At 40.9% G+C, this 25284-nt stretch overlaps 1 protein-coding gene across 1 annotated transcript in view; it reads left to right on the forward strand.

Annotated features, from left to right (window-relative positions):
* LOC136359803 (pecanex-like protein 2) overlaps positions 1–24219 on the forward strand; it is a 147906-nt gene extending 123687 nt beyond the window's left edge. The window contains exons 27-34 of the mRNA XM_066316744.1: positions 1871–2104; positions 4237–4340; positions 11725–11869; positions 12904–13134; positions 13487–13761; positions 14765–14952; positions 20529–20977; positions 23011–24219. Of these exons, the coding sequence (XP_066172841.1) occupies positions 1871–2104; positions 4237–4340; positions 11725–11869; positions 12904–13134; positions 13487–13761; positions 14765–14952; positions 20529–20977; positions 23011–23184 (1800 nt within the window). The 3' untranslated portion in view covers positions 23185–24219. The remainder of the gene's footprint in view (positions 1–1870; positions 2105–4236; positions 4341–11724; positions 11870–12903; positions 13135–13486; positions 13762–14764; positions 14953–20528; positions 20978–23010) is intronic.
* Positions 24220–25284: the final 1065 nt, after the last annotated feature.

Raw genomic sequence — 25284 nt, forward strand, 5'->3', positions numbered from 1 at the left:
ACTTCCATTGCATTGAGCATTTGGAGTGTTTCTGGTTTATTCTCTGTAGCTTACAATGTTGTAAATATTTACCATAATGTTTCAGAAATGCCATATAGCTGAGGATGTACTTGTGCCCAAAACATATCTTGTAAGAGTTACCAAGAGCAGAATTTAATTAGGTAACAGAAGATTTTCTTGTTTCTGTGTCTGATTGCAAGTCTGATTTTTTTCCCAGCTGAATCAGCTTCTTTGTAAACACAGATGAGGATAATAAAAAAAGCAAACTCTATCTCAAAAATCAACAAAGAGAATGTATGCTTTGTTTTAGTTCTTCTATCCTTCAAGAATAATTTTTGTATTAGTCTTTTAAACAATGAGTTGCACTGAGCATCTTATTCTTAATCATATTTATTTCATTTGCAGTTTCTTTGGCAGCCTAGAAATGCATACATTTCTTATTATGAAAGGATTTTTATTCCCCACATATAAAGTGGGTCAGCTCCTGTAGCCCTTCTGCATACATTTTGAAATAATTTCCTGCCCAACTACTGTGATATTTTTCCCTTGTGTCTCTTCCATCTCTTCTCAATGTATTCTTATTTAAGCATCTTCTAGTATTCAAGAAGTCTGTGTATTCGCTGAGTGCTGTGTTTTCAGCTCCTATTTTTTCTGCATGAATCCTTTCTAAGGAGTGTATTGTTCTCCTCATGCCAAGAAATTAAAGGTCCATCCTGTCTGATCTGTCTGACTTGTCGTTTTCCTCTGATTGCTTGATTCTCCTCTTACTTGTGTATTTTTATACAATTTGAAAAAAAAAAAACAAACTGTGGAGAATATCTGGGGTTTTTAAAAGGGCTGGTAGTGCTTCTGTCCTTTATAATCCAACATGTTTTCATTTTATGCATTTATTTACTTAGTACTATTTCCATTGACTGAGTAAAGTGGAAGTACGTCATCTTCAGTTGTGAATCATACTTGCTCCTTGTGTGCTTTGGAATCCAACTCTAATAATATAAAACATTATAATGGGATTTTCCTGCTGATGGAACACACTAGAACTTCTTAAGTTTCATATTCTTTTAAAAATATCCTCCAAGTTGTGTTTGCATAGGTGTTTTTTAAAATATTTTTTTATTTATTATTATTTTAATGTGTCCAGACAGAGTGGTTAGAAAAACTAAAAACTCAGGCACAGATATGACATATGTGTGTTGTTGCTTTCTAATATTTATGTATTTGGTAAACTACTCTGCTGAATGCTGCTACCCCCTCAAGGCTTTAAAAGCAGCTCAGTTATATCAGTTATCAGCTTTTTAACCTGACATGTAAGAAAAAAAGCCTATCATTCTTTACCTGCTGCATTAACAAATAAGAGATTTGTGTCATACGCATCTGTCACGTCTCATCTTAGTGGCTAATAAAGAATTAGGAAAGCATCCTCCCCAGAGAACAGTAAGTCCTCTGAGGAAAAAAGAGCCCTATTTTGAGGATGTGACAATCTACTGCTGTTTTTTTCAAAACATGCCTAAGCTATTATTAGTATCACCTTCTCGGTGATAGACTGTAGAACCCCACTAGTATTGACATATTAGAATGCTGGAACTCTCTATTCCTATCATTGTATTGACTTTCCTGTAAGGCAGCAGGATAATTAAAAATATTACTACTTTTTCTGTTGTCTGCTATCAATATCAGTTATTGTCATCTTTCTAACTTGAACACTTTTGTGAAGCAATAATGATGCTAAGCAGTAAAATGTAAGAAATATATATATGTACTATTATAGTATTTCTTAATGGGGTCCTATTTGGCTTATTCTCTTCTGTGTAAAATAAGTCTGCTTTAATCAGAGTTCAGAGTGACTAACATTTGCACATTTTGTCAACAGAGTATAATATACTTTACAGCAAGTTCTCCCAAAATCCTGGACTGGATAAAAGACGAATCTATCCAAAAGATACTGCAGCCTTATGCAAAGTGGCATTACATTGAACGTGACCTTGCAATGTTTAACGTTAACATAGACGAAGATTATGTTCCGTGTCTCCAAGGAATAACCAGAGCTAGCTTCTGCAGTGTTTATCTGGACTGGATTCAGTTCTGTGCCAGGAAAAGGGTGGAGGTAGGTGTCAAAATTTGGGTTTTTTTTTAGCAGTATTAGTTTTAATTCTTGGGATATGAGTGAAGTGGTGCATGGCTACTCTTTTACTTGATCAGGATTAGTAGAATAAAATTTATTTCATATAAGCTTTTAGCTTTAATGAAAAAGGAAAACATGTTTTGTGGAATGGAAAAAACCATATTTTGGAAACTACCCATGTGCAAAACCTGGAGTCTTAAGGACCATTAGACTTTGAATACAGAACCAATTCTTTACTGTGCAAATTTCCAACAGTGTTAATTTTGTCGGCTCTAGAAAGCATGGACATATCAAGTGCTCACAGAAGTACTGCTAGAGCAGGCTCTATTTCGAGAATGTCATCAGAGCATTACAGTTCCTTCAGTGTTGCCAGTGATTGGTACATTTGCCACATGTCTGTGATGTCTGTGTATCCTTTTCAGAAATTTGCTTATATTTGTGTACAGTTGCAGGATGGTAGGGGAAGGCACGGCACACTCCCTGCTGGCATAGGTCACCTCTGAGAGCTCGTGACTCAAACATGAACCACACCACAGAACCAGCTCTACAAGGTCAAGGGCAGATGTGCAGCTGTGAGCTGCATGCTCTGAGCCACTAAGATTACTGATGGTCAGCAGTCATTTGTCAGAAATGCACTACTGTATTTCCATGGAATACTCAAAATAGCCCAGAGGGAGAGTAGAGTTTCCAACGAGGATATTGCCTCAATCTAATTTTCTGATTATTGCTGATAGTAGCAAAATTGGAGAATTGTGTCTCTCCTGGCCACAATGTGCTGTATTTGTGCATTTTTCCACTCAGGATCACAGACTGCACATCCCATCACTGACCTTAGCCGGAGTAACATCACTGAAACTTTCTTGAAACGTCACCAAATGTTTCTGCTCCCCTTTGGTTCCTTCTTGTGTCTCTGATGCTGAGTACCATTCCACCAGTTCCCCTGCATATCATTATGTTGATATTGTTTTCATTGAAGTGTCTTCTGAGCCCTTTCCACCATCTCCTCCTATGGGGAATACTTCTTTCTCATCTCCACGTCTTGGCTCCCAAGTTCTGACATAAGGAATTGCACAGTGCGAGGAAAGCTGCTGTTAATTGATGCCTTTCCACTTGTTCTCTGGCTTAAATTTTCAAATTCAGCAATAGATTTAGGGATGCCAATAGGCTGGAAACATGTAAGTTAGGCTTCAAAAGGCAAATTAATGCCTGCACTGGTGCCACACACACATATATCTTATTGTTACATATTTTACCTTTGTTTTTTAATTCAATGACTATAGAGAAGCAAAGTTCATGTAGGTAGTGGGATAAAAAAATCCCAAGTTCACTGTACACATAACCCAGAAAATCAATATGTTTTATAGAAGGAGCTACATTTTCCATTATAATTTGCTTTAGTTTTAGAGTCAAAGAAAGCACTAAGAAATCACTCATTGCATGGACTGAAAGAATAATCTGTATCCTCCTGGAGATAAATATGCATGTGGGGTTGTTCCAGTTTTTTCCTCCTGCTTGGTAGCAAAGTTTTCCTTGTGAAAATTTCATTAAAAAACCTCTCCTGAGCTAGTAAGCATAAATGAAATATTCTGACTGCTTGTTAAAATGGGAAGTCAATGTCATCAACCATTTAGACAGATATTGTTATTCACTGAAAGTATGTGCCTCCTAACTTTTCCAGAGAGATTGTGCTTCTAGAATCTGTGGTAAGGTTTCATAGGAACTGTGTTCCATGAAAAGCGTTTTGGCTCTCTCAAATTACAGTGTCTTCCAACAATAAGGAACCTCTTCCAGTTTACAATGTCAGATCTGGGAGGAGTGGAAACAAACAAAAACCCTACAAAAAAACCCCACCACCAAAAGCCCCTTCCCTTGGGATCTCACTACCTGAGAGTGAAATGTTGTGTTTCCAGCCAGTGGGCAAAACAAGCTTGCATTTTGCAAAAATCCTCTGATGGTGATGGTCTTCCTTCTTGGTCTGTTTAATTGCAAGGGATATTTTGGTGTGTAGGTCCAGCTACATGCAAATGTCATGAATGTCACCATTTGTAGCATTGTGGTGCTTTTAAATGTGATGTTTGCACCTAGAGTAACATGCTAATCTTAAAACTCTCTAGCACCTGGACAGCGATGAGGATTCTCCTCTGGTGACACTTTCCTTTGCCTTGTGTATACTGGGTCGGAGAGCTTTGGGAACTGCATCTCACAATATGGCCATCAGGTAATCTTTAGGAATCCTTTTTCCTCACGTTAAAACAAAGACCTGTTTGTCTTTTTTTCATGTGATGTGGGTTTTTAAGAGAAGATTACATCAAGATGAAATCTCATTTCTCCATAGAATGTTTTCTGTCATTCCTGGTTGCCTTTTTCTTTGTGACTGGCTAAATATAACTAATACCAGTCTTTATTTTATAGAGCAAAGCAGAATTTTTTGATTGAAAGAATGGTTACCAATGGTTATTGCTTGTGTTCACTCATGCCTGGCTACTGGAATGCTGTCCTACCTCTGGTATTCCAGTAGGAGGAAGAAATTTCCAGAAGAGGAAGAAACTGCTCTCTGAGTTGTAGTTAGCTAAATAATAATAAATGTATAAGGGTTCTCCTCTGTATTCCTCAAGGGTGTATTGTTGTTCGTTGTGCTACTTCATTCTGGCTACTAAGGAAGTGAGAACCTCTCATCTCCTGAGGCTGCAGCTTTGTCTGTTCTGAGTCTACCTTGCTCAATTGTTCATTCATTCAAAACACTTCTTCCTAGGAAGTCTGGTTAATTAAAATATGCTTCATTGAGATTGTTTCTAAATATGCTCTCCATCTTATATTTTCATTAGGGATTCTTTCATTTTTACTGGGAGTTCTGAGTTCTTTGGGTTTTATACAGTATGATTTACACTGTGCTATAGGTGAGACATTTTATTAATGAAATAATGATTATATTGATGGAGTTTAACTTCCCACATAATTTTAGGGTTTTATTAGATTTATTTGAACCCTCTGTGTGCACAGGAGTTTAGTAACAATGGAGAAGCTGAATAAATACAGTTTCTAAGTGACCTTGCTGTGTTGGCACAGAATGGTGAGCAAAGCTACCTAGACCTCTATCAACATGCTCCTTAGAGAGGATTTGTCTTACTAACAAGCAAACAAAGACAGCATGTGTGGTTTTGAATGCATTTTGTTATGAGATAAAACAGTCCACTTAAATATTCATTCTAGCTTTGTTATCTGTTGAGACATTTATAACATTTTGTTTTATGTTTTCCATGCAAAATGTTTGTGGTTCACGTGGCTTATTTCTTGTTGTGCTGCTGATTTCTGCTTTCTAAAGTGGCTTTTGTCATCTCTTTTCTACCAGTCTTTGCACATTCCCTTCCTGCAGTAGTTTTCTTTTGGGCTGCATTTCCTCTCCCTTCATTTCAATTCACTCAAATTAGTGTGATGTTAGGTATGTCTTTGGCATTTTTTTAATTGTCCTATTTTTTTGATGATCCAAATTTTAGAGTTTGCCAGCATTATCAGAAAGTTTATATGCATTTATGATATTTTTTTGAGAAAAGATTAAAGTGAATTTTGATCTGGGCTTGCAATAGATAGGTCACAATGATATTAGGAATTCATCTAAAAATAACACAAAAGCTTCCTAAAACTGTCATCACATTGCATGTACTTTCCACTGGATCTTAAAATCTTCATTACAATGCTTTGGCTCTAGTACAGATACAATAATAATGTCCCCTATTTGTACTGGCTTACGTGGTTAGTGGCCAATGCAAAGGGATAATATTATCAGAGACTTTCCAAAGCTTAACATGGAAAGTATGAATGTTGAGGATAATTATTTGTATAGTGTTCTATAAAGATTTTAGTAATAATTTCAGGAGTCAGCTATACCATGTCTTTTCAAAATCTGACAAATACCAATGAACCGAATTACTTTCTCTCTTTTGATAACTGGACTCTCCATATTTAAAAATACTTTTCTTGGGGAGGAAAGGTCTGCAGAAAGGCAAAAACTGGGGTAGTCATCTGAGGTGCACAGCTCTGACACTTTTCTTTTTAATCTGTTCTATATAATCTTCAATTAAGTCCTGGTTTTCTTTTTATTAAGCAAGTCTTCCAGGGCAGTATCAAATCATTGTATTTTTAAAATGTATTTTGTGACATAAAAGAGACTAAGTGGAAGCTTCTGTCAGTACCTTTTCCAATGCTTTTTCACAAAAGCTTTCCCTGGAAAAGTTTCACTGTGGAAAAAATGTGTCACTTCCCCACCTGCTTAAATTACCTTTAATACATTTCCACTGTCAGAAGGATCTGGAGAAACAGAAATCTGAGTAGCACAGTTGAAGTTATAAATTGCTATAGCTACAAAACATGACTTTAGCTTGGTAAAATACATTTCTTCTTGTCTTTCAGAATGTATATATCTTAACTGAAAAACCCAATTCAGTAGAATCTATTAACTAAGGAACAAGGTGGGTACCCTACCCCCTGACATCAAGACCTTTATCAACAGAAATCCCCCCAATACATTCACTTGAGCATGAAGGGCACCCTACTTACAGTGTTTAGTGCTTCAGACAGATCTGCACCACTTGTTTAAACACAAATGAGCAGTCAGTCACTGAGATTCCAAGAGGAATATACTTATACAGCATGCCAGGGGAAGGAGACTTTGTCCAATGTGTGCAATGCTGATGAGGCCAGAAGGAGATGCTCACGAGAATTGTGTTCAGGCACTCCTCTCTCTGTGTTTGGCAGAGCACAGCAGCTCTCACCAAGGGTGATCTTGAGTGTTCCTGCTGGTCCTTGTCCCCAGCTCTCAGACTGCTGCAGGTCAGCATTAAGTCAGACAGAGGAGAGGTACTTAAGGCCCTTAGAAGCTGGAGGAACGTTTCCTTGAGTGATGCTTCACAGTCCTTTTCTTTGAAAAGGTGCCATGGTATTTTGAGGACCTTTCAGAGCCTACTGGTGCTGAAGAGGGGTTTAGTTTTCTCAGGAATGGTCAGAGCAGGCACAGATGTGGGCATGAGAGGGGGCTGTAACACATATATGAGGTTGGAACTAGATGGTCTTGAAGGTCCCTTCTAACCCAGGCCATTCCATGACTCTGGCTGTTGGGGTTTGGCTCATTTTGTCAGAGGTCAGGGCTCCTAACGCCTCTTGTCATGCTCAAATGCTGGATTACAAAAATACAGATTTAGATTACTCTGGTAAGCACTGAGAACTTACCTGGATCATCTCAGGACTTTCTATTAATTCTCTCTGTGGAGCATCTTGTGTACAACATTGCTGGAGCTTTTGGGATGAGTTTGAGATGTAAGGGCCAGGTAGGCACCGTACTCTTCTCAGTGCATGAAGTGTTTCAGATGCTCAGTGGCAGCAAACCAGCCAAGAATCTGCTGTGCTCTGTAATTCATGTTGCATTCTCAGAGGTGACTATGCAGGTAGTAGGAAACTTTCTCTGAACTGAGTCTAATCCTTGCTGTGTCTTGGAGGAGTGACAGTCATCCAGCTGCTGTGCAGTGGAGCAAAGGTAATGTTACTGTGGGCTGTGCACTACAGAGTTGAGAGTCAAGTTTACATTGTGTATGCAAACTATCAATTTGCACTCATTTACCCATGATTTTGTCTAATCTATTAATCAGCAAATGTCACTGTGTAAACCAAGATTTTAAATGCTCTTATATAATGTATGTAAATAATTATTCACTGTACCTGTTCATGTAAATGTCAGGAGAAACCTAACATTAACACTAGATTACACAATAAATGTGTTCATTAAGGAGGCAGAACGTTGCAATGCAAATCACTTGCTCTTTTAAACTCTCATTAGGAGGCATCCTGCACAAAATGCAATTTGAAGAATGACATGACATTACCTTTCATTTATTCAAATGTGAATGATATGTTTAGTTGTGTATTTGTTAAAAAAATACAGAATAATTCTATTCAGCCACTAAGTCTACTAGTAGAGAAATATTTAGTAAAAATTTCAAATTTGGAAAAACACAAAAATCTCTCAATAAAACATCTCTCATCAGATACTTCCAAGCCTACCAGTGTTGGCTGCTCAGGTTCCCCAAGCTCAGTTTGGACAAAGGGTCATTTCAAGGGATGCCTCTGCCTGGAGGAACTGCTGCTCACTCTGAAATCCAGGGAAGAAGCTGGCCCCACTTGCCCCTTCCCACCTGGTCACCCCACTACACTGCCCAGCATGTGAGGGAAGGGGAAAACATAGAGGGCTTGGACCATGGCACCACAGGGCTGCTGCTGGTGCTGCACTGCTGGTGGGAGTTCAAGCAGACAGTGCAGCTTGATGTCTGCCAGAGCTGAGCAGGGCAGAAAAGTTTGACTCTTAGTTCACAACCACTGTCATCTAAAATATCCAATTACAAGGGCTACCACTGAAAATACTTCAGGTGAACTATGACATTCAGGTCGTTACTAGCTCACAGGCATGCCCGTTCCTTTGTTCCTTAAATAAACCTACAGTTAACATTGGAGAAGGTCTGCAGATGTAAAATACACACAGAGATATTCACCAGCTCATTAGTCTGCATCCACACTGTTTTCAGGCTGGCACTAAATGCTTTTAGTTTCAGCTGTTGGGAGCAGTGTAAGGAGGGCAGGAGGAGGGAGTGTTTGCTTTGGCACTGTTGCCCTCCCTCTGGTGTTTGTGGCACTACTTAATCCCCTCTTTTCTGCACCTTCAAGGGCTGATGGTTCCAATGCACCTACCAGCCTTGTTCTAAAATAGCTTGCAGTTGTGACAGCAGCTTTTGAGGTTGTTAGCTCAGAGAGTTGGAAATGTTGCCAGATACCGTAGTTATGTCTCTTCCAGATTAATGCTGTTTCTTTGACATGTAATTTTACCTTGTTTTTTAAATGTTTTGAACCAGCCTGTAACTACAGCAGATTACTAATTGAGTTATGTTAAAAGTGGGCCAAGAAAACAGCAACAACCTTGAGTGAGGCCTGAGATCAAAGTGGTTGAGAGTCAGGCCTGAGATTAAAGTGGTTGACTTTTACAGCTTCGTAATAATCTCATTAGTGTCTTCAGGAGAGAGCATAACAATGGGAAGAATAACGAGAGTTGTATCTTATATGGATTAAGGAAGCTACACATTACAGAAGTAATGGCTTGAGATAGTGTCACATTATAGGTAGAATATACCCAAAAGCCTCATTACAGTTGTCAGGAGAATAAAAGATGCCCATGGTTCTGTGAATACAGCAATCTCCTCCAGACCACTCTGGTGGAAAATACAATACATAAAATAATTGACTCTCAGCCTCTCACAACTGCTGCCACCACTGATTTGCTCCTTGTAGCAGTCATGTTTGTTCTTAAAAATCCCCTGAGTTAGAGAAGTTATTATACAGAGGGATGACAAATCAGCCTCCCCTAAGCCCAGGGAGAGCTGTCTGTTCTTCCCTCCACTCCCTCTGCTGATGCTCAGCTGCAGTTCGCATGCCTGTCCTGGTCCTGGCGGTGCCTTCAGCACATCCTGCTGTTCACAGCAGCCTGGTTAGCTGGTGCTGATGCCCCTAAGGCACTCTGATGTGAATGCAAACTCTCTGTCTGCTGTGGTGGTCAGACTTGGCTCTAAGAGCCTCCCAAGATGTAAAAAAACAGTTCTCTCTCCTGCCTACTCCTTTCGTCCCAGCCAGCTTTTCAGAGCAAATACAGGAAATGTTACGTGGGGAGAAACTTCACTAAGGCTTGTCATTAGGTGCAGACTTCAAGGTAGCTTTTATAATTTCGTCCTGGGAAGAATATTTAGGTAGAGAAGGGGTTTTTTTCAGCAAGGATTCAGCTGTGTATGCTGATGTTGTCTGGTGGGTGGGCAAGTGAAAAGGAACCTTCCTAATGTGTAGCCTTTTCATAGGGGGTGATAGTCACAAATTTCACCACACTGGCTGCACTCACCATTCTTCCCTCACCCTCCCAGCTGGTTTATTCCAGGGCCTTCTTAGTTATTAAGCAGGGTTTCAGTACATTATAATTTTCTGAATTGTGGAGATGATGGATTGAAAATCAGTGGGGACCAGGACCAACTCCTTAAGGACACATAATAACTCCCACTGAAATCAGTGCTTGAATGTTTTGAAGATCTGAGTGTGCCTGTCTCACATAGGCATGTTTTAATATGTAACTTAGTACTAATAAATGCAAATCACTTAAGAATTCATAAAAGTTTCTCTGTACTCCTTATGTTCCCAGCAGTGACAGGAACCCTACCTTTCTGGCTAGTTTTGGTCCCACTGACTAGTTGATTTGTATTACATGATGATTTCATGAAGATAATCAGTATTCAGCTGTTTCTCTGGTAACAACATGTGTATTTCCACTTTAATTTCTAAGACATGCTACCCACCAAGAGCAAAATTAGAATGCCTTTGAGCCAAAGTTGGCCAGGCATTCTTCCAGTCTCTCTTCTTCCTCTCTCAGAGAAGAGAATATATTGAAAAGATTTTTTTCTTTTTTATAAAATGATTAAGAAAGCTCAATTATGGGGAAAGATTATGTGTTCTCTAGGGAAAGGCTGGGCAGTAATGAAAACTACTAACATCTTAATACAACTTCTCCCCAGAGTCTTCACAATCGAAAAGATCAACTGTTGTAAGAGTGAGTAAGATCTTAGCAGGTGGGTGAAACCATGTCCTCTGGGTTTGCAAGACATGGCTGTTTTTAATAGATGGGTCTGCTTTCCTCAATTTTGAGATCACTTCTTCAGGGCAATATTGGGACAGCAGTCACCTACGAGCATTATACAAGTGGCAGTGGCATGGGAATCTTGAAATTCAGGGTGCAGATCAGAGCCGAAGGTTGATTGTTCCCCTTCACAAAACTCTCATGGAACCATCTTCCAACAACTACCTGATTTTGTAGCTTTTACCTTGTGTTTATATCTCAGATCCAGGCAAACCATCATGCAAGGCCAGGCAGAACTGCCTACATCTAGTTCCTTATGGCAGAAAAAAGAAATCCAGTGTGTATTTGCTCTAGGGCTCATTGTTTCAGTAGGAAACACCTGTTGGTTGATTCTCTCCTGGTTTGCTGAACATCTCTGAAATTTAGTATTCTCAGTACATCTGCTTTAATGTTCACATTTAGGTTTGAATATCATGAGAAAGGTCTTAGATTTCCTAAAAGTATTTTTTTCTATTATAATTTTGCACTTACAAGGAGAAGTGCTAACGGGACTGACCAATAAACTTTCAAATAAGGAAGCAGCTTCTGCTGGCTGCATGGGGAGTGCAGCTGACCCTCTGACCTGATCTCTTTGGCACAGCTGCAGAGAGAGCAGCGCGCCCCGAGGCACCCTGTGACTCAGTCACCCATCCCGAGGACATCCTTCATTCCACGTGCCCCATTCATCTCAAGGCTGGTCATTTACAGAGCACACAGAAGGAAAAATGCCTTTCCCAAGGAATGTTTCTTAGAGAAACATGACGTGACCCTGCTTTACACGCACAGCAGGCACTCGCCCTGGGCCAGAGGGTCCCCAGCCACTGCACAGGTCAGCAGGAGGCTGGAGGTGGACAGATGTGGCCTGGAGAGACAGGAATGATTTCTGGGAGTGACTGCTGCCTTTCTCTTACAGCTTGGACTCTTTTCTTTATGGGCTCCATGCACTGTTTAAAGGAGACTTCCGGATAGCAGCAAAAGATGAGTGGGTCTTTGCAGACATGGATCTGTTGCATAAGGTTGTTGCCCCAGCAATCCGAATGTCTCTGAAGCTACACCAGGTAGGGTATTTATTTATGCATTTATTTTTAACATTTACTATTGTGTCGGTTTTCTTAGGAAAAGACAGGATACCTTAGCAACCGTACAAAGGACAAAAAAAGATGGAAATGGAGTACTTGCCACCTTATTCTAAGAAACATCCTTCACCAAGAAGCAAGAGTTTGGCATTTATTTATTTTGCATTCACTTGATTTTCTTCTCTGAACGCCCTAGCTGCCCATTTGAAACCCCTTTGCAGAGCTTGACCCTGCATTTTTCATCAAAAGAAAGCAGAAAATCTTGTAATATTTTTACTTGTATGGATACTATAAAGATGGTTTCTAGATTGAAAATAAATACATTGATTATGCTGATTTCACTGCTAATTTCAGGTCAGGCCCTGTAGAGCTTGGAGTTGATTTTTTATTCTTGCTCTGGCACATTATGATTTATGCTTTTATTGTGAATCATCTTACACATCATATGCTTTTATTGTGAATGATATTTATAATTGTTCTGAATGTTACTGAACTGCTGTGAATTTGTATCTGATTCTTTGACACAATAATTTTATGATGTTGTCACCAGCCATGGTGCTGCTGGATGAAGTTTCAGTATTGTGGTATTTGCTAATGGATTCCCAGTCTATGCTATTGTTGGTGGGGTTTTGTGAATAAAACCAAGATTTTCCACAAGAACTGTGTACTGCTCTAGGTGATATCTCTCTCCAACTTATCCAAAAGCTCTGCCTCCCATAGTTTCACACTTCATTATAAAAAAAAAAAAAAAAAAAAAAAAAAGGAGAAGCTGGTATTCTCCAAGTGTCTTTGTCCAATGTAGTCATGAGATCAGGAGAGGTTACAGTAAAACCAAAACTGTACCTTTCTATATTACTGTCAAATGAACCTCCTAGAAGACACTTTATCAAGTGTCAGGTCACTTGGAGGGGGCCAGCTCACACCTGTTTGGAAGACAGTATTTTGTTTCCTGTCAATAGTTTTTGTGTTTTCACAAAGGTACCTGACCTCTTCAATACTTTTTCCTGTGTGACCAGGACCAGTTCACGTGCCCGGATGAGTACGAGGACCCCGCAGTTCTGTACGAGGCGATCCAGTCCTTTGAGGAAAAGGTGGTGATTTGCCACGAGGGGGACCCAGCCTGGCGCAGCGCTGTCCTGTCCAACCGGGAGGAGCTGCTGACTCTGAGACACGTGGTAGATGAAGGAGCAGATGAATATAAAGTTATCATGCTCCACAAAAGCTACCTGAGCTTCAAGGTGATCAAGGTACATATGCCATCTTTCTAATATCGCAGTAATTTAGGGCTGTGGTAGCTAGTGTTATTTCTGAGTAATGTGGCCGAAAGGAAGAGTTAATTGTAGTTTTTAAAGTAGGAACTGGAGGCTGAAAGAGCTCTCTGCATTTAACTGCCATTTTGCCACCTATGTTTGTGTCTGTGAAATAACATTCCAGGCTTTACCAGGGAGTAGCTGCAAAAGTTCATAAAAAAGCTGTTGGTGTAAAGACATGATGTGTTTGCACACTCAGCCACTGCTGTTCTACTTAGATCCTGCAGTTCTACATCTTGAGTAGCAAATGTTTTTTTGCACAATCTGCATGTTTTTAACCCACCTTCAGGTCAACAAGGAGTGTGTCAGAGGGCTTTGGGCTGGCCAGCAGCAGGAACTGATTTTCTTACGCAACCGTAACCCGGAGAGAGGAAGCATCCAGAACAATAAACAGGTGTTGCGGAACTTAATTAATTCTTCATGTGATCAGCCACTGGGATATCCAATGTATGTTTCCCCCTTAACCACCTCGTACCTTGGGACACACAGCCAACTGAGGAACATTTGGGGGGGACCTGTCAGTTTGGACAACATTAAAAAGTGGTTCAAATCCAAGTGGTTAAGGTAGGTGTTAAATTTTGGCTACACTGATAAAAGACTCTGCAGTCTCTGTTTCACTGTATTTTCTGTTAAAAGAGAGTAATTCTGTATTGTTATCTGTGAGAAAAAAAATTATTTGCAAGTAACTCAGAATATAACAAAATAGTGCTGCAAATAGAACTGAAAGAAAGCCCATTAACTCTTTCATGACAGAGCTTTCTACATGTTCAACAAGAGTCATTCAAATCACACAGCACTACAAACACTTCCCTTATTCCATGGAATTTTACTGTTTATGCCATCTAAATAAGGGTATCTTTTCTGTAATTATGAACATGGGTAAATGTGCTGGTGGATTTTGGTGAGTTATGCTCTGGAGCTTTGGCAGTTAGATATTTATCCCCAAGGTTTTGGTCTTGACCAAAGCACACCTAAAACTATACTTCACCAAAACTTCCCGACTTCCCCTAGCTATGCATGATCAGTACCTGACACTGCATCTCCTGTTCCTACTTGCACTTTTCACACAGCAGTAACTCCTTTGCCTCATTCCCTGCCCAGTTGCCACTGTATCTGAGGAGAGGCAGGGCACCATGGAGACACGATGGGAGCCAGCTTGCATACCAAGACCTATGTTAAAATGCCAATATTATATCTAATGACTTAACATGCTAGTTTCCCACCATGCAGCCCATCCCTCTGAGCTCTCTCCAGCCCATTCCTCTTTGCTACTTGGTTACCTCATGCAGCAGTTAATTTTGGGAGACCACTGTAAGATTAGATAAAGAGCCCTAAGGTATTTCAGGGTTCCAAAGCCACTAAACACGACAAGGATCATATACAATTGACTTGTATCGTATACAATTTTGTTCTGAGTAAGCTTATCACATCATCATCTTTGCCATCTCCTAAAATGTCAGAAGACCTGCAGTGGTTTGAGAGAGAATTCTTTGAGGCCACCTAACACTGGTGACACAGAATTTCATGTGCAACAAGTGGCTGACCCTGTGTGTGTTCCTGCAAACAGAATGCGAAAGGACTGCCATGCAGCAGCTCACCATGAGAGAGGCAATGTTGAAGAGGTGGATAGTGGAGGGGGGTCTTCATCTAGCAACAATTCCACAGGGAATTCAAGCCAGAGCAGTAGCTCACAGCCCACCAGGGATGGAACCCCTCAGCTGCAAACTTCATCTCAAGAGGTCCACCAGCGGGCAGGTATTTGCACAATTTACTTGCCTTTTTCTGGAGTCTTCTCCTGGGGGGACACATGGGCAGATGCTTTTGGGGAGTCCTCAAATCTGGGGGAAAACTAATTTTAGAAAGAAAGTGCAGTTTGTCTCTCCTAATGACCAAGAACATGTAGGAGATGGCTTCCCGATATTGTTCCAGGCATTTACTGGGAGGGTGTAACACAAAAGTGATTCACCAAAGGTTCCACTGTCAAAGTCCATTATGGGTAATTTTGCTAACAGCAAAACACTACACACTTCCACCTAGTAGTGCCACTAAGAATGCCAGAATGAGAAATGCAGATGAGAGGGAGTGTACACATGCCATGCAGGGAGCCTGTACCATGGTGAACCTTTGCTTATTGTTGACTGGGAACAGCAGAATGAAAGCATGCAAAAATCTTAATTATCTTGGAAGGACCGTGACAATTTATTTGAGGAATTGGTTTGGCTGCTCATCAGCGCATGTGGAGAACAAACAAATGGAAAATAGCTTCTTTTGTCTATATAGCAGTTACCAAGACAAAATTAAATGTTGCCATTCTGTCGACTAACAGCTGAACCCTTCTCAAATTATGGATTCAAAAGTGCTTCAGACATATTCACAAGGTAGAACTAGTGGCCTTTACATCGGAAATGTATGTTAAGTAATAAGGATAAGGATAAGCGATTGTTTGGACAGTCACATCCAGAGGGTAGTGGTCAGTGATTGAGTCCTGATGGACATCAGTGACAAATGGTGTCCCTTGGGGGTCCATACTGGGACCACTGTTATTTAATATCTTTATCAGTGACATAGACAAAGGGATTGAGTGCACCCTCAGCAAATTTGCAGATGACACTGGGCTGAGTGGTGCTCTTGACGCACCTGAAGGATGGGATGTCATCCAGAGGGACTTGACAAGCTCAGGAAGTGGGCCCATGGGAATCCCATGCAGTTTAACAAGTGCAAGGTGCTGCACCTGAGTCAGGGGAATCCCCAGAATCAACACAGGCTGGCAATGAACAGATAGAGAACAGCCCTGAGGAGAAGGACTTGGGGTTACTGGTGGGTGAGAGGCTGGACATGACCCAGCCATGAGCACTCCAGAAACCAGACATGTCCTGGGCTGCTTCCAAAGCAGCGTGGGCAGCACGGCCAGGGAGGGGATTCTGCCCCTCTGCTCTGCTCTGCCCTGGTGAGACCCCAGCTGCAGTGCTGCATTCAGCTCTGAGATCCAGCACAGGAAGCTGCTGGAGCAGGTCCAGAGAAGGGATACTGTATTACACATATAGATTTATATATACATATATAGACTATATATGATGAAAGGCAAAGAGAATTGGGCTTGTTCAACCTGGAGAAGAGAAGGCTTTGGGGTGACCTAATTGCAACTTTCCAGTAAATGAAAGGAGTTCACAAGATGGAAAGTGACTTTTTACTAGAACATGGAGTGAACAAGGGGGAATGGCTTCAAACTGAAAGAGGGTTTAGGGGTTTAATTGGATATTAGGAAAAAAAATCTCTGTTGTGAGGACAGTGAGGCATGGGACATATTGTCCAGAGAAGTTGTAGATGCCACATTCCTGCAAGTATTCAAGGTTGGACTGGATGGGGCTTTGAACAACCTTATCTAGTAACAGTGTCCCTGTCCACAGCAGGAAGCTTGGAACTAGACGAGCTCTAAGATCCCTTCCAACCCAAACCATTCCATGATTCTAAGTTTGCCAGTGGGTCACTGTGAGATCTATCACTGTGGGATCAGGACTTGTAATTTAAAGCAAATTACCTCTACATTTCAACAAGTTTGTGGTATTATTGTATAAATTAAAGCAGAGAACTTGAGGGGTTTAGCACTTATTTGTTTCCTGCTAGATCATTTTGACCTATCATTAAAGATAATGAGCAGGACTGGAATAAATCTTGCCCTGAATATAAATCACATTGCAAGAATAAAACAACTGCAGCTTTTAATTTTGTCTAGTGTTAGAGGAATCCCCATGTGCATATTCATAACTTGACACAACATTAGTCAGGGTAGCAAACTTAATTGTGATGTAATGATCCTGAGCATACCATACAATAAAGTAAGTTAATTGTGAGTTGTTTAAAATAACATATTGATTGGGTGCCCAGAAAACCATAATCAAGAGAGAAAGTCACACTTAGATAAGAAAAGCAACCTGGCTTTTGGTAAAATAAAGACACGCACAACAAACACAAGGAAATGGAAGCAAATGGAAATTCGTATTTGCTCATGAGATACTGTAGAAAATTAAATAAGAAGGATTTTTCGGCTAGGGTCATTAGGGACAAAAAGATAAAAGTGGACTTGTGGCTGTTTATTTTTAAAGAATATTTAGAAGCAAAAGAAATCCTAGCAGTCGTCTTGATCTGTCACTCTACAAAAAGGCAGAGTTGCCAGTATGTAATATATAGAATTGAAAAATGTCTGGTTTATATTGGGAAAAAACACAGGTAATCTGTTTCTACGATCTGATCATGAAACGTTCCTTCCATCCCAGCAGCTGCAAAGAACATGAAAGAGTGGCTATCAAAGCTATATGCTTAATTGAGCAAAGCCAAATGACTCATTCAAGAAGGGTTTTAAGAGAGCTGGTTAAAAAACAAGCTCTGTTCGATCTTCAATAAGTATCAGGACTTTAAGGCAATATTACAGCACTGGAAAAGAACTTACGCTATGCCTGTTAAAAATCATAATATTGTTGTCCTGCCACGTACAGTCCTAGTGCCCTAATTTAAGGACTTTTTTAGTCTCAAAGCACTTCAAAGAAAAGCCAAAAAAGGATCAGAATTCTGGGAAACACATCCTGTATTGAAAGATAAAGCACTTTTGTATTGTAAGATATACCTTCATTGTAGTCTGTAAATGTTTACCTGGGCAATGAAAGGTGACCAAAGACCATTGGTCTGAGCAGACTAGGATGTAACAAAACTAGGCAAATTCAGATTTGAAATCAAGAGCACATTTTTAATACTGAGAAAGTAAGTAAGTAGTGAAACAAGAGACTAAGGATTAAGGTGGATTCTCCATGACTGGAGATGCTGAATGCATTTTTAAAAATCACAGTAGCAATTAATAAAACCACACAGGAATTAATTCTGGGAAGTTCTATGGCCCATGCTATGTAGGACAGCAGACTAGATAATCATATCAATGTCTTCTAGATTTATAATCTGTGCATCAAGTGCATTTAACTTCTTCATATTTCATATTGCATTTTGCAGCTTGGTACCACTGAGTCTGCAAAATTGCAAAGTGCAGTGAAAGCCCTATATAAAAGTGTGACCGAAATCAGGAGCACTGGAAACATGTAGGGTTCTCCCCCAAAGTATCCTGATTTCATGATGCAGTTTGCAGAGGAGCCTTTGTTTTTCATAAGTGTTTACAGGGACAGAGATTTTAGGTGTAGATGTGGGTGGTCTCCTGCCCAGTGCTCCAACCACTGCATTTGGGAAGAATACTTTTGGACAGGGGTCAGCTTCTCAATTTAAATCGCAGATGTTTGGCCACGTTAGCCTCATGGCACATACTAACACACCACAGCGCCTCTGTTCTCAATTCCAGTCCTTTCTTTTTATTTAAAAAAGGTAAGCTATTGAAATAACCATCAGATGTAGAAACCAAAGCACTTAAGCAGAACCACAGGGTTTGAAGAACCTGAACAACTGCGAAGGCCAGACGTGTGTGCGCACAGCTGCGGACACGGCAGACAGGTGAAGGACAGAGCACACTGGCAGAGCAATATACAGGGGCCGTGGCATCACAGAACATCCTGAGCTAGAGGGGGCCTGCAAGGACCATCCAAGTCCAACTCCTGGCTCTGCAAGGATTGCAAGGACCACCCCAAGAATCACATCCTCTGCCTGAGAGCATTGTCCAGGAGCTTTGAAGAGCCATGTGCGTCTGTCGCATCATTCTCCAGCAGAGATCTTATTACTGAGGAAAGTTATTTTTTTATTGTTCAGGGTATAAAAGTAGAGTTCAAGGTACATTATAAATGAGGTGTGAAAGTGTCCAATACTTGCCAAACCAACTAGGTTTTTGTGAGCTCCAGTTAGGCTGTAGCCCAGCTCTGCTCATCTGACTTTGTGCCAAGTTACCTAAATTCTCTTTGCTTCAGCATTTGAAAAATGGGGATAATGATACCGCCTCTGAAAAGAAGGTCTGTGTATGTAAAACAGCCATATAATATAAATGGCTAGGATATGAAATTCTGCATTGCTGGAACCTGCATGAATTCAGCAGTCATGTTTTTAGAAGATAGTGTGAGATTTATATTCCTTTATGCCAAGAAAATTTCAGTATTTGGAGGAGTTCGGGTATTGGGGAAAACCAAAGGGAAAAAAAAAATTACCAACAGCCTGGAAATGCCTGCCAGAAAAACTAGTTTCTGTGTTGATGGTTCTCAACAGATTTCCTGGCATCAACTCCCCACCCCACAGCTATAGCTAGGAAACCAAAATGCCAGCTTGTGTTAATGTTTGGAGTTTCCTGGAGAGCAAAAAGAACCAAGCAGGCACTCTCGTGACTGGGTATTTGCTGTGTAAGCCTGGTTAGAGCCTGTCTGCAGAAACAGTGAACTCTCCTGGGGCCTGTGGCACACACCAACCCATAGCAGAATGCCTGAGTACAAGCAGGCCTCTGGTGGGTTCACTGGCCAGTATTTCATGGTTTATTTTTGATTCCATGGCTATTTACACAAGCATAAGAAATACAGAAATTGTTGGCTTGAATGACAGAAGGTGTTGATATAAATGTTAAATACGGGGATGTATTTGTTCAGGAAGGATTTGTCTAGGGCTGTCAGAATAGCATATCTAATCTGCTTTCTGTATCCAGCTGCATTGAGATGCTTCCCAGAAAGGAGCAAGAGCCTTATGTGGGTCTCATTTGGACCTCCAATAGCACATCCTACCTAAAAGCATTCACATGTTTTCAAGTCTGTGATGTACTGTGAATGCCTCTCTTGGAAGTCAGAGTTTACTGTTAGTCTTAAAAACTTCCTTGTGGCTTGAATGCTGTATTCTTCCACTTGGCTGAATTTTCAAATTCTCTCTCCCCATATGCGGGAATAATTCTTTTAGATGTGCCATTGTTTTAACCTACAGGTTTTTTGTTTCATTGTCGCATTTAATTATACCAAGCCATTGAAGGTGGATGTTCAACATTCCATTAGTGTGGTTGTCAAAGGGGAGCAGAGTTACAGCAACACTGTGCTCAATCATCCACTGGGCTGATTAAACTGTACATAGCAGAACAGCTGTGAGCCTGTGATTGGAGTGCTTTGCTTGGGGTCTCTTCTCATTTCCCTGTCTTTTTACTCAGTGCACAACCTCTAGAGTTATTTTGACCAAAACTCAGAACACCTGTAGAACTACACAGAAAACACAAAGATTCGTAGGTTTAGGAGTTTGTTACTTTTACTATTCTTGGAGTTCTTATGCTAATAAAACCAGTGGTCATATGCCAACAGTAATATGTACACATGGGACACTGTCAATAGCATGGAGTTGATCATAATGCCACTGACTTAAATATATTAATCTTTCTTTTGAAGGCAGGAGAAAACCCAGGAGTCAGTCTGTCCAGGCACACACTGCTTTAAACCAAAGGCCCCCTGCTTCAAGTCACTCTGGACCAATTGTAGAAAGCCGCCAGCCTTTCATCCAAACATCTACATCTGCCCACGAGATTGCCCAAAGGCTTTCGAGTAGTCAGCTATCATTCCACAACTCGGCAACATCTGTGTTTTCTCAGTCCCCTGCTGTTCCTGTTGCTGGCCAGCTGACTGTGCAGGACCGAGCTGCAGCAATGCTCAGGTCCAGCCTGGCCTCCTCCACCAGCTCAACTCTCAGCCTGCTGTTCGGCAAGAGAAGCTTTTCAAGTGCTTTGGTGATTTCCGGGCTCTCGGCTGCGGACGGGGGCAACACGAGCGACACGCAGTCATCCAGCAGCATGAACATCGCCATGGGGCCGTCTGCCAGAGCAGCGAGCCAGGCAGCTCGGGTAAGGCTGGAGCTGAAACAGCACTACTGAGCGTGAGTCCCCTTCTGCTCGCCTCTGAACTGTCCTCACCACCACTGGGTATCTTCCTTCTCAGCGGGCTACCGTTTTTCCAAAACAGTGTTGGGATTTTGGTATTTTTGCAGATATTTGCTGCATCACAATGAGACTTTCTAGTATTAGTGTGTCGTTGAGAGTGTGAGGAATTAAGGGGGGGGGCTGTTATGCACACACCTGAAATTGCAAACTGGGGCAAAGTCGCTTTCCCTTTCACTCAAAACAGAGACATCTCTATTTTCTGCAGCCCAGGTGACAAGTACTGTCATAGCAGACTAAATAGCTCCTTCCTTGCCTGCTTCAAGTCCTATCCAGGACTTAAAATTATTTTATCTGTAGGAAAAGGAACAGTTTTCCCTGAGTAGTTCATTTCTTCTGTCCCTCTCTCTGGCCAGAAATTCAATCTAAGACGTGAAACCTTGTAGCTGAAAGTTAGTCAAAGGAATCATGTATGAAATATTTACCAAAGGAAACGAGCATGCCCTTTGATTAAGCACTTTCTAGCAGCAAAACACTACACACTTCCAGCCTTCTTCCCAATACACTCACAATTTTATTCCTATCTTCCCTGAAAAATTCAATTCACATTGTAAGTTACTGTTTTGCTGTTTACTTCAGTGTATTTATTTAACTTTGGTTGCCATCCATTGCTGTCCTGAATTTTGAAAATTGACCTCAAGAAAGTAGAAACATGAGAAGATGGACTAGAAATAAAGGGTGACTGCAATTAGACAACATAATTAGACAGACTTTTGCATTTGGCCTATCAAAATGCAAACCAAACTGGTGACAGAGGAAGGCTGTAGATATAAGTCCCAAGCACTGTTCTGTTACTGTCCTTCTGAACTGTGTATAACTTCTGTAATTTCCAAAGAGTTCTCCAAACCTCAGGTGAGAAAAGCTCCTTGGCCTGTGTGTATTTTTGCTCTCAACCCAAAAATACCATGTGTGGTACAGTTCCCTAGAGTTTCACCATGAACTTCAACAGGAGTCAACTGAATGTTACTAATCTGGGTCAAATCCTGCTTTGTTACAGTAACAAATATTAGTATTTCTACACATACAGTGGAATATATCCAGTGAGAAGGCACAATTCCAACTCTCAGTTTATGACCTAATTTGCAAGAGCCGAGCCAGTCTGCGATACTGAGTACTAATGGTAGGATTCACCTTGTCCAACTTTAAGCTATCTAAAATTTGGGCATGATGTCTCAGTAGGTTGTTGTTGAAGGTTCTGTTTTCAGTGAAGAGGCCTTCATCCGCTTCATTCTTGGAGCTATTAGGAGGAAATTCTCCCCTGGGAGACTTGTATCTCTCTGCCAACCATCAGTAGCCTAAATGACACAGCAAGACCACATGGTGAAATTTAGACGAGGTGAATCCTGGCCAAGGTGACTGCTCGGAGTCCAGGTGCCCGTTTGATTGAAAGCAGTAAAGAGGAAGCGTTTCATTTCAACGTTCACACAGCAAAGTTCTGGAATGCTTTTATCTTAATGGACTCCTTACAGTGGGGCAGCACTGTGCTTAACGTTTTCAGACTGATAATTGCATTCCAGTTTAATGAAAAGGTTTCTTTGTAAGTTTGATTTAAAATTTGGTGCATGAAGCAAGCTCCAGAGCAACCCGATATAACAACTTAGAAGTCAGCCCTGCTTGAAGCAGCAGTTTGGACTGGATGACCTCCAGAAGTCCTTTTCAATCCAAATTCTTTTACAGTTCTCTATACATGTACATCTGTGGTACTAAACCTGCAGCTCCTGGTCTGCTTTTCCTTCCAAATTTATGCGTTACGCAAAGTGTGACAAGTACCTCTTCAGAACTCCCTTGTGAATAATACATGTTAAGAATCCCATGGAGTTTCACAGAATGACATCCCTACGTCAATTTTTAAACTTTTTTCACCTGTCACTTCAAAAAATAGCTGAAGTGTTACTTAGAAATTTCCTAAACTAGTTGACTTTTTCTTTCTTACTTTCCAGCAAGTCACTGAGACCTGTGAAGCAACAGATGCTGCAGAACCAAGACCCCAGCGGGAGGCGGGTCCAGCCCATGCCCTGTTCATGAGCCGGAACCTGGAGTGCAGAAGGGCCAGCCAAGAAGATATGGCCCTGGAAGACACTGCCTCTCAGCAGAGCCTGTCTGAGGAGCAGTGAGGAGCTTTCCTAGCACAAGGGCCACGCGCTTCTTAGCATTAAATACAGACAGAGTTGTTAGGTCAGAAAGCTGCACATAGGTTTAGGTTCTTTCAGATGTAATAAGCAACCTTCAAATGTTTATTTTTCTAACTTCTACACAAGAAAATTACAGGGCGGATGTTCTCCAGCTAATGGCCTTGGCATGGGTAGGGTTGGAAGATATCCCAAAAATACAGTGCCACTTCATCTCAGGTTCTTGTAAATCCTAGAAAAATGAATACAACCTGTTCAACGTTCCTTCCCCTGGAATGGTTAGAATCACAAACAAATACAGTAGGAAATACTGATACAACTCAGAGAAAAGCACACAAAAAACATCTCTTTCCTGCCATAACTATACAGCTGATTGCATGCAAACTAATTGAAATTTGGTATATAACATATAGCAAAAGGCAACTAAGAACGGAAGCAATGAATACATCAAAGGACAGTACAGTGTCCTGTAACATTAGAGCTAAATCTGATTTTTTTTTCCAACAGCAGATCTCATTTTTCTTTGACGTGTTACGCAGGTGCTAATGCTGAATAGCAACACAGCATCTCAGACTGATATACTACTGCATGCAGCCATACTGAAATACTGTGTGAACGAGTCACGCTACACCAATTAACAAAAGTCAAGTGTAAGAAAAGAAAGTATCCAGTGCATGGAAAGTCTTCAAAGCATATGGTACTCCTTATTTGCAAAGCAGCTTTGCATAAATTAGGTACTATCTCGTGCTCCTGTTTGGTTTACAGCAGTGTTTCTCAAATTCCAAGCAACAGTACCCTTAGAAGTTGCAAAAGGGCCATGGGGAATCCTCCTCAAGGACAGAAAAGTGCAAAGCAGGCTATACTTACTGTCTGGAAGTGTTTTGTGTTAGGAAAGGAACAGCTGAATACCTTTAATTGCTGGACACAGCTCACTGTCCATAAACACTTGTAGCCAGTAATTACGAAGCCTTCTGATTTCCCTCCCACATAGAAAACTGTGCTGATGCCAATAAAGACAGACAGACCTTCACAAGGTTTGAGAAACACTGATTTACAGGAATGCATGACTACTTTGAAACCCAAAAGGCTAAAACAAATCCTTCCTCTACTATAGAGTCTAAACAAACACGTGTGTTTTTTTTCCAATTAAAAAAATTGCAGCTATCAGTGTCTTGCTGTTCCTCTTTACTGTAACTACCATAGATTGTTTCTAAATCTCAACACAAATGATGTGCAGCCAGGCTCTGTCCCAATTAACAAGATTTAACAAGAGATGCTGCAGCTAAGTCTCATTACTGTTAGGCAATACTCAGTTGCATTCTGAGCTTCCTACTGTGCCACACTTCCGATCTGAGTAGTAGAACTAAATAAGACTGAGTGAAAATAAAATGATCCAAGTACGTTTTGTGCGGCAGCAGTTTCTGGGTCTTCTATTTGTGATTGTTTTCACTTGCTTTCTGCCTTGAAAAATTAAGAAATGTATTCTTTTTTTGTTCACTTTGGATCTTGATGAGTTGATTATTAATAAAGCTTAGCACAATCTAGGAAAAATTCTGCTCATGCTCACAAAGACAAAAGCAGAGTACTCATATACAGCCCTCTAGACACATGGCCTTCAGTGCAGTTCAGGCCCCAGTAATGTCTCCTCTAGCATCCAGGTGGTGAGATGTGCAAGAGGAAATTGAATTCAGCTGCTTCCTTCTGACCAGTTCTGGCAGATGATGACTCTTGTCCCACCCACACTGTTTAAGGAGTGCTTCATTACAAATGAAGGATGGAGGCCTACTAATAGCCACCAGCCCCATTTCCACTTTGGAAGCTTTTGCATGGCACTCCACAGGATAAACCATCACTGCTTTGTCTTCCTGCATGGAGGCAGCACAAACAGGCGGCTCTGGAAATCATCAAGAACTTCCCCATATTCACCTAGCATCACTTAAGGCCTCCAATTTTCACATCTTTAAGTTTGAATAAATTTCCATCAAAAGTAAGTAATTCCAGTAGTCCCAATCAACGTGAATTATTCTGTGGATCCAACTTAAGCATACTAAACCAGACTGGGGAAGGACTGCACAAATCTCTGCA

The sequence above is a fragment of the Sylvia atricapilla genome, chromosome 3, assembly GCF_009819655.1.
Source record: "Sylvia atricapilla isolate bSylAtr1 chromosome 3, bSylAtr1.pri, whole genome shotgun sequence".
NCBI classification, from domain to species: domain Eukaryota; kingdom Metazoa; phylum Chordata; class Aves; order Passeriformes; family Sylviidae; genus Sylvia; species Sylvia atricapilla.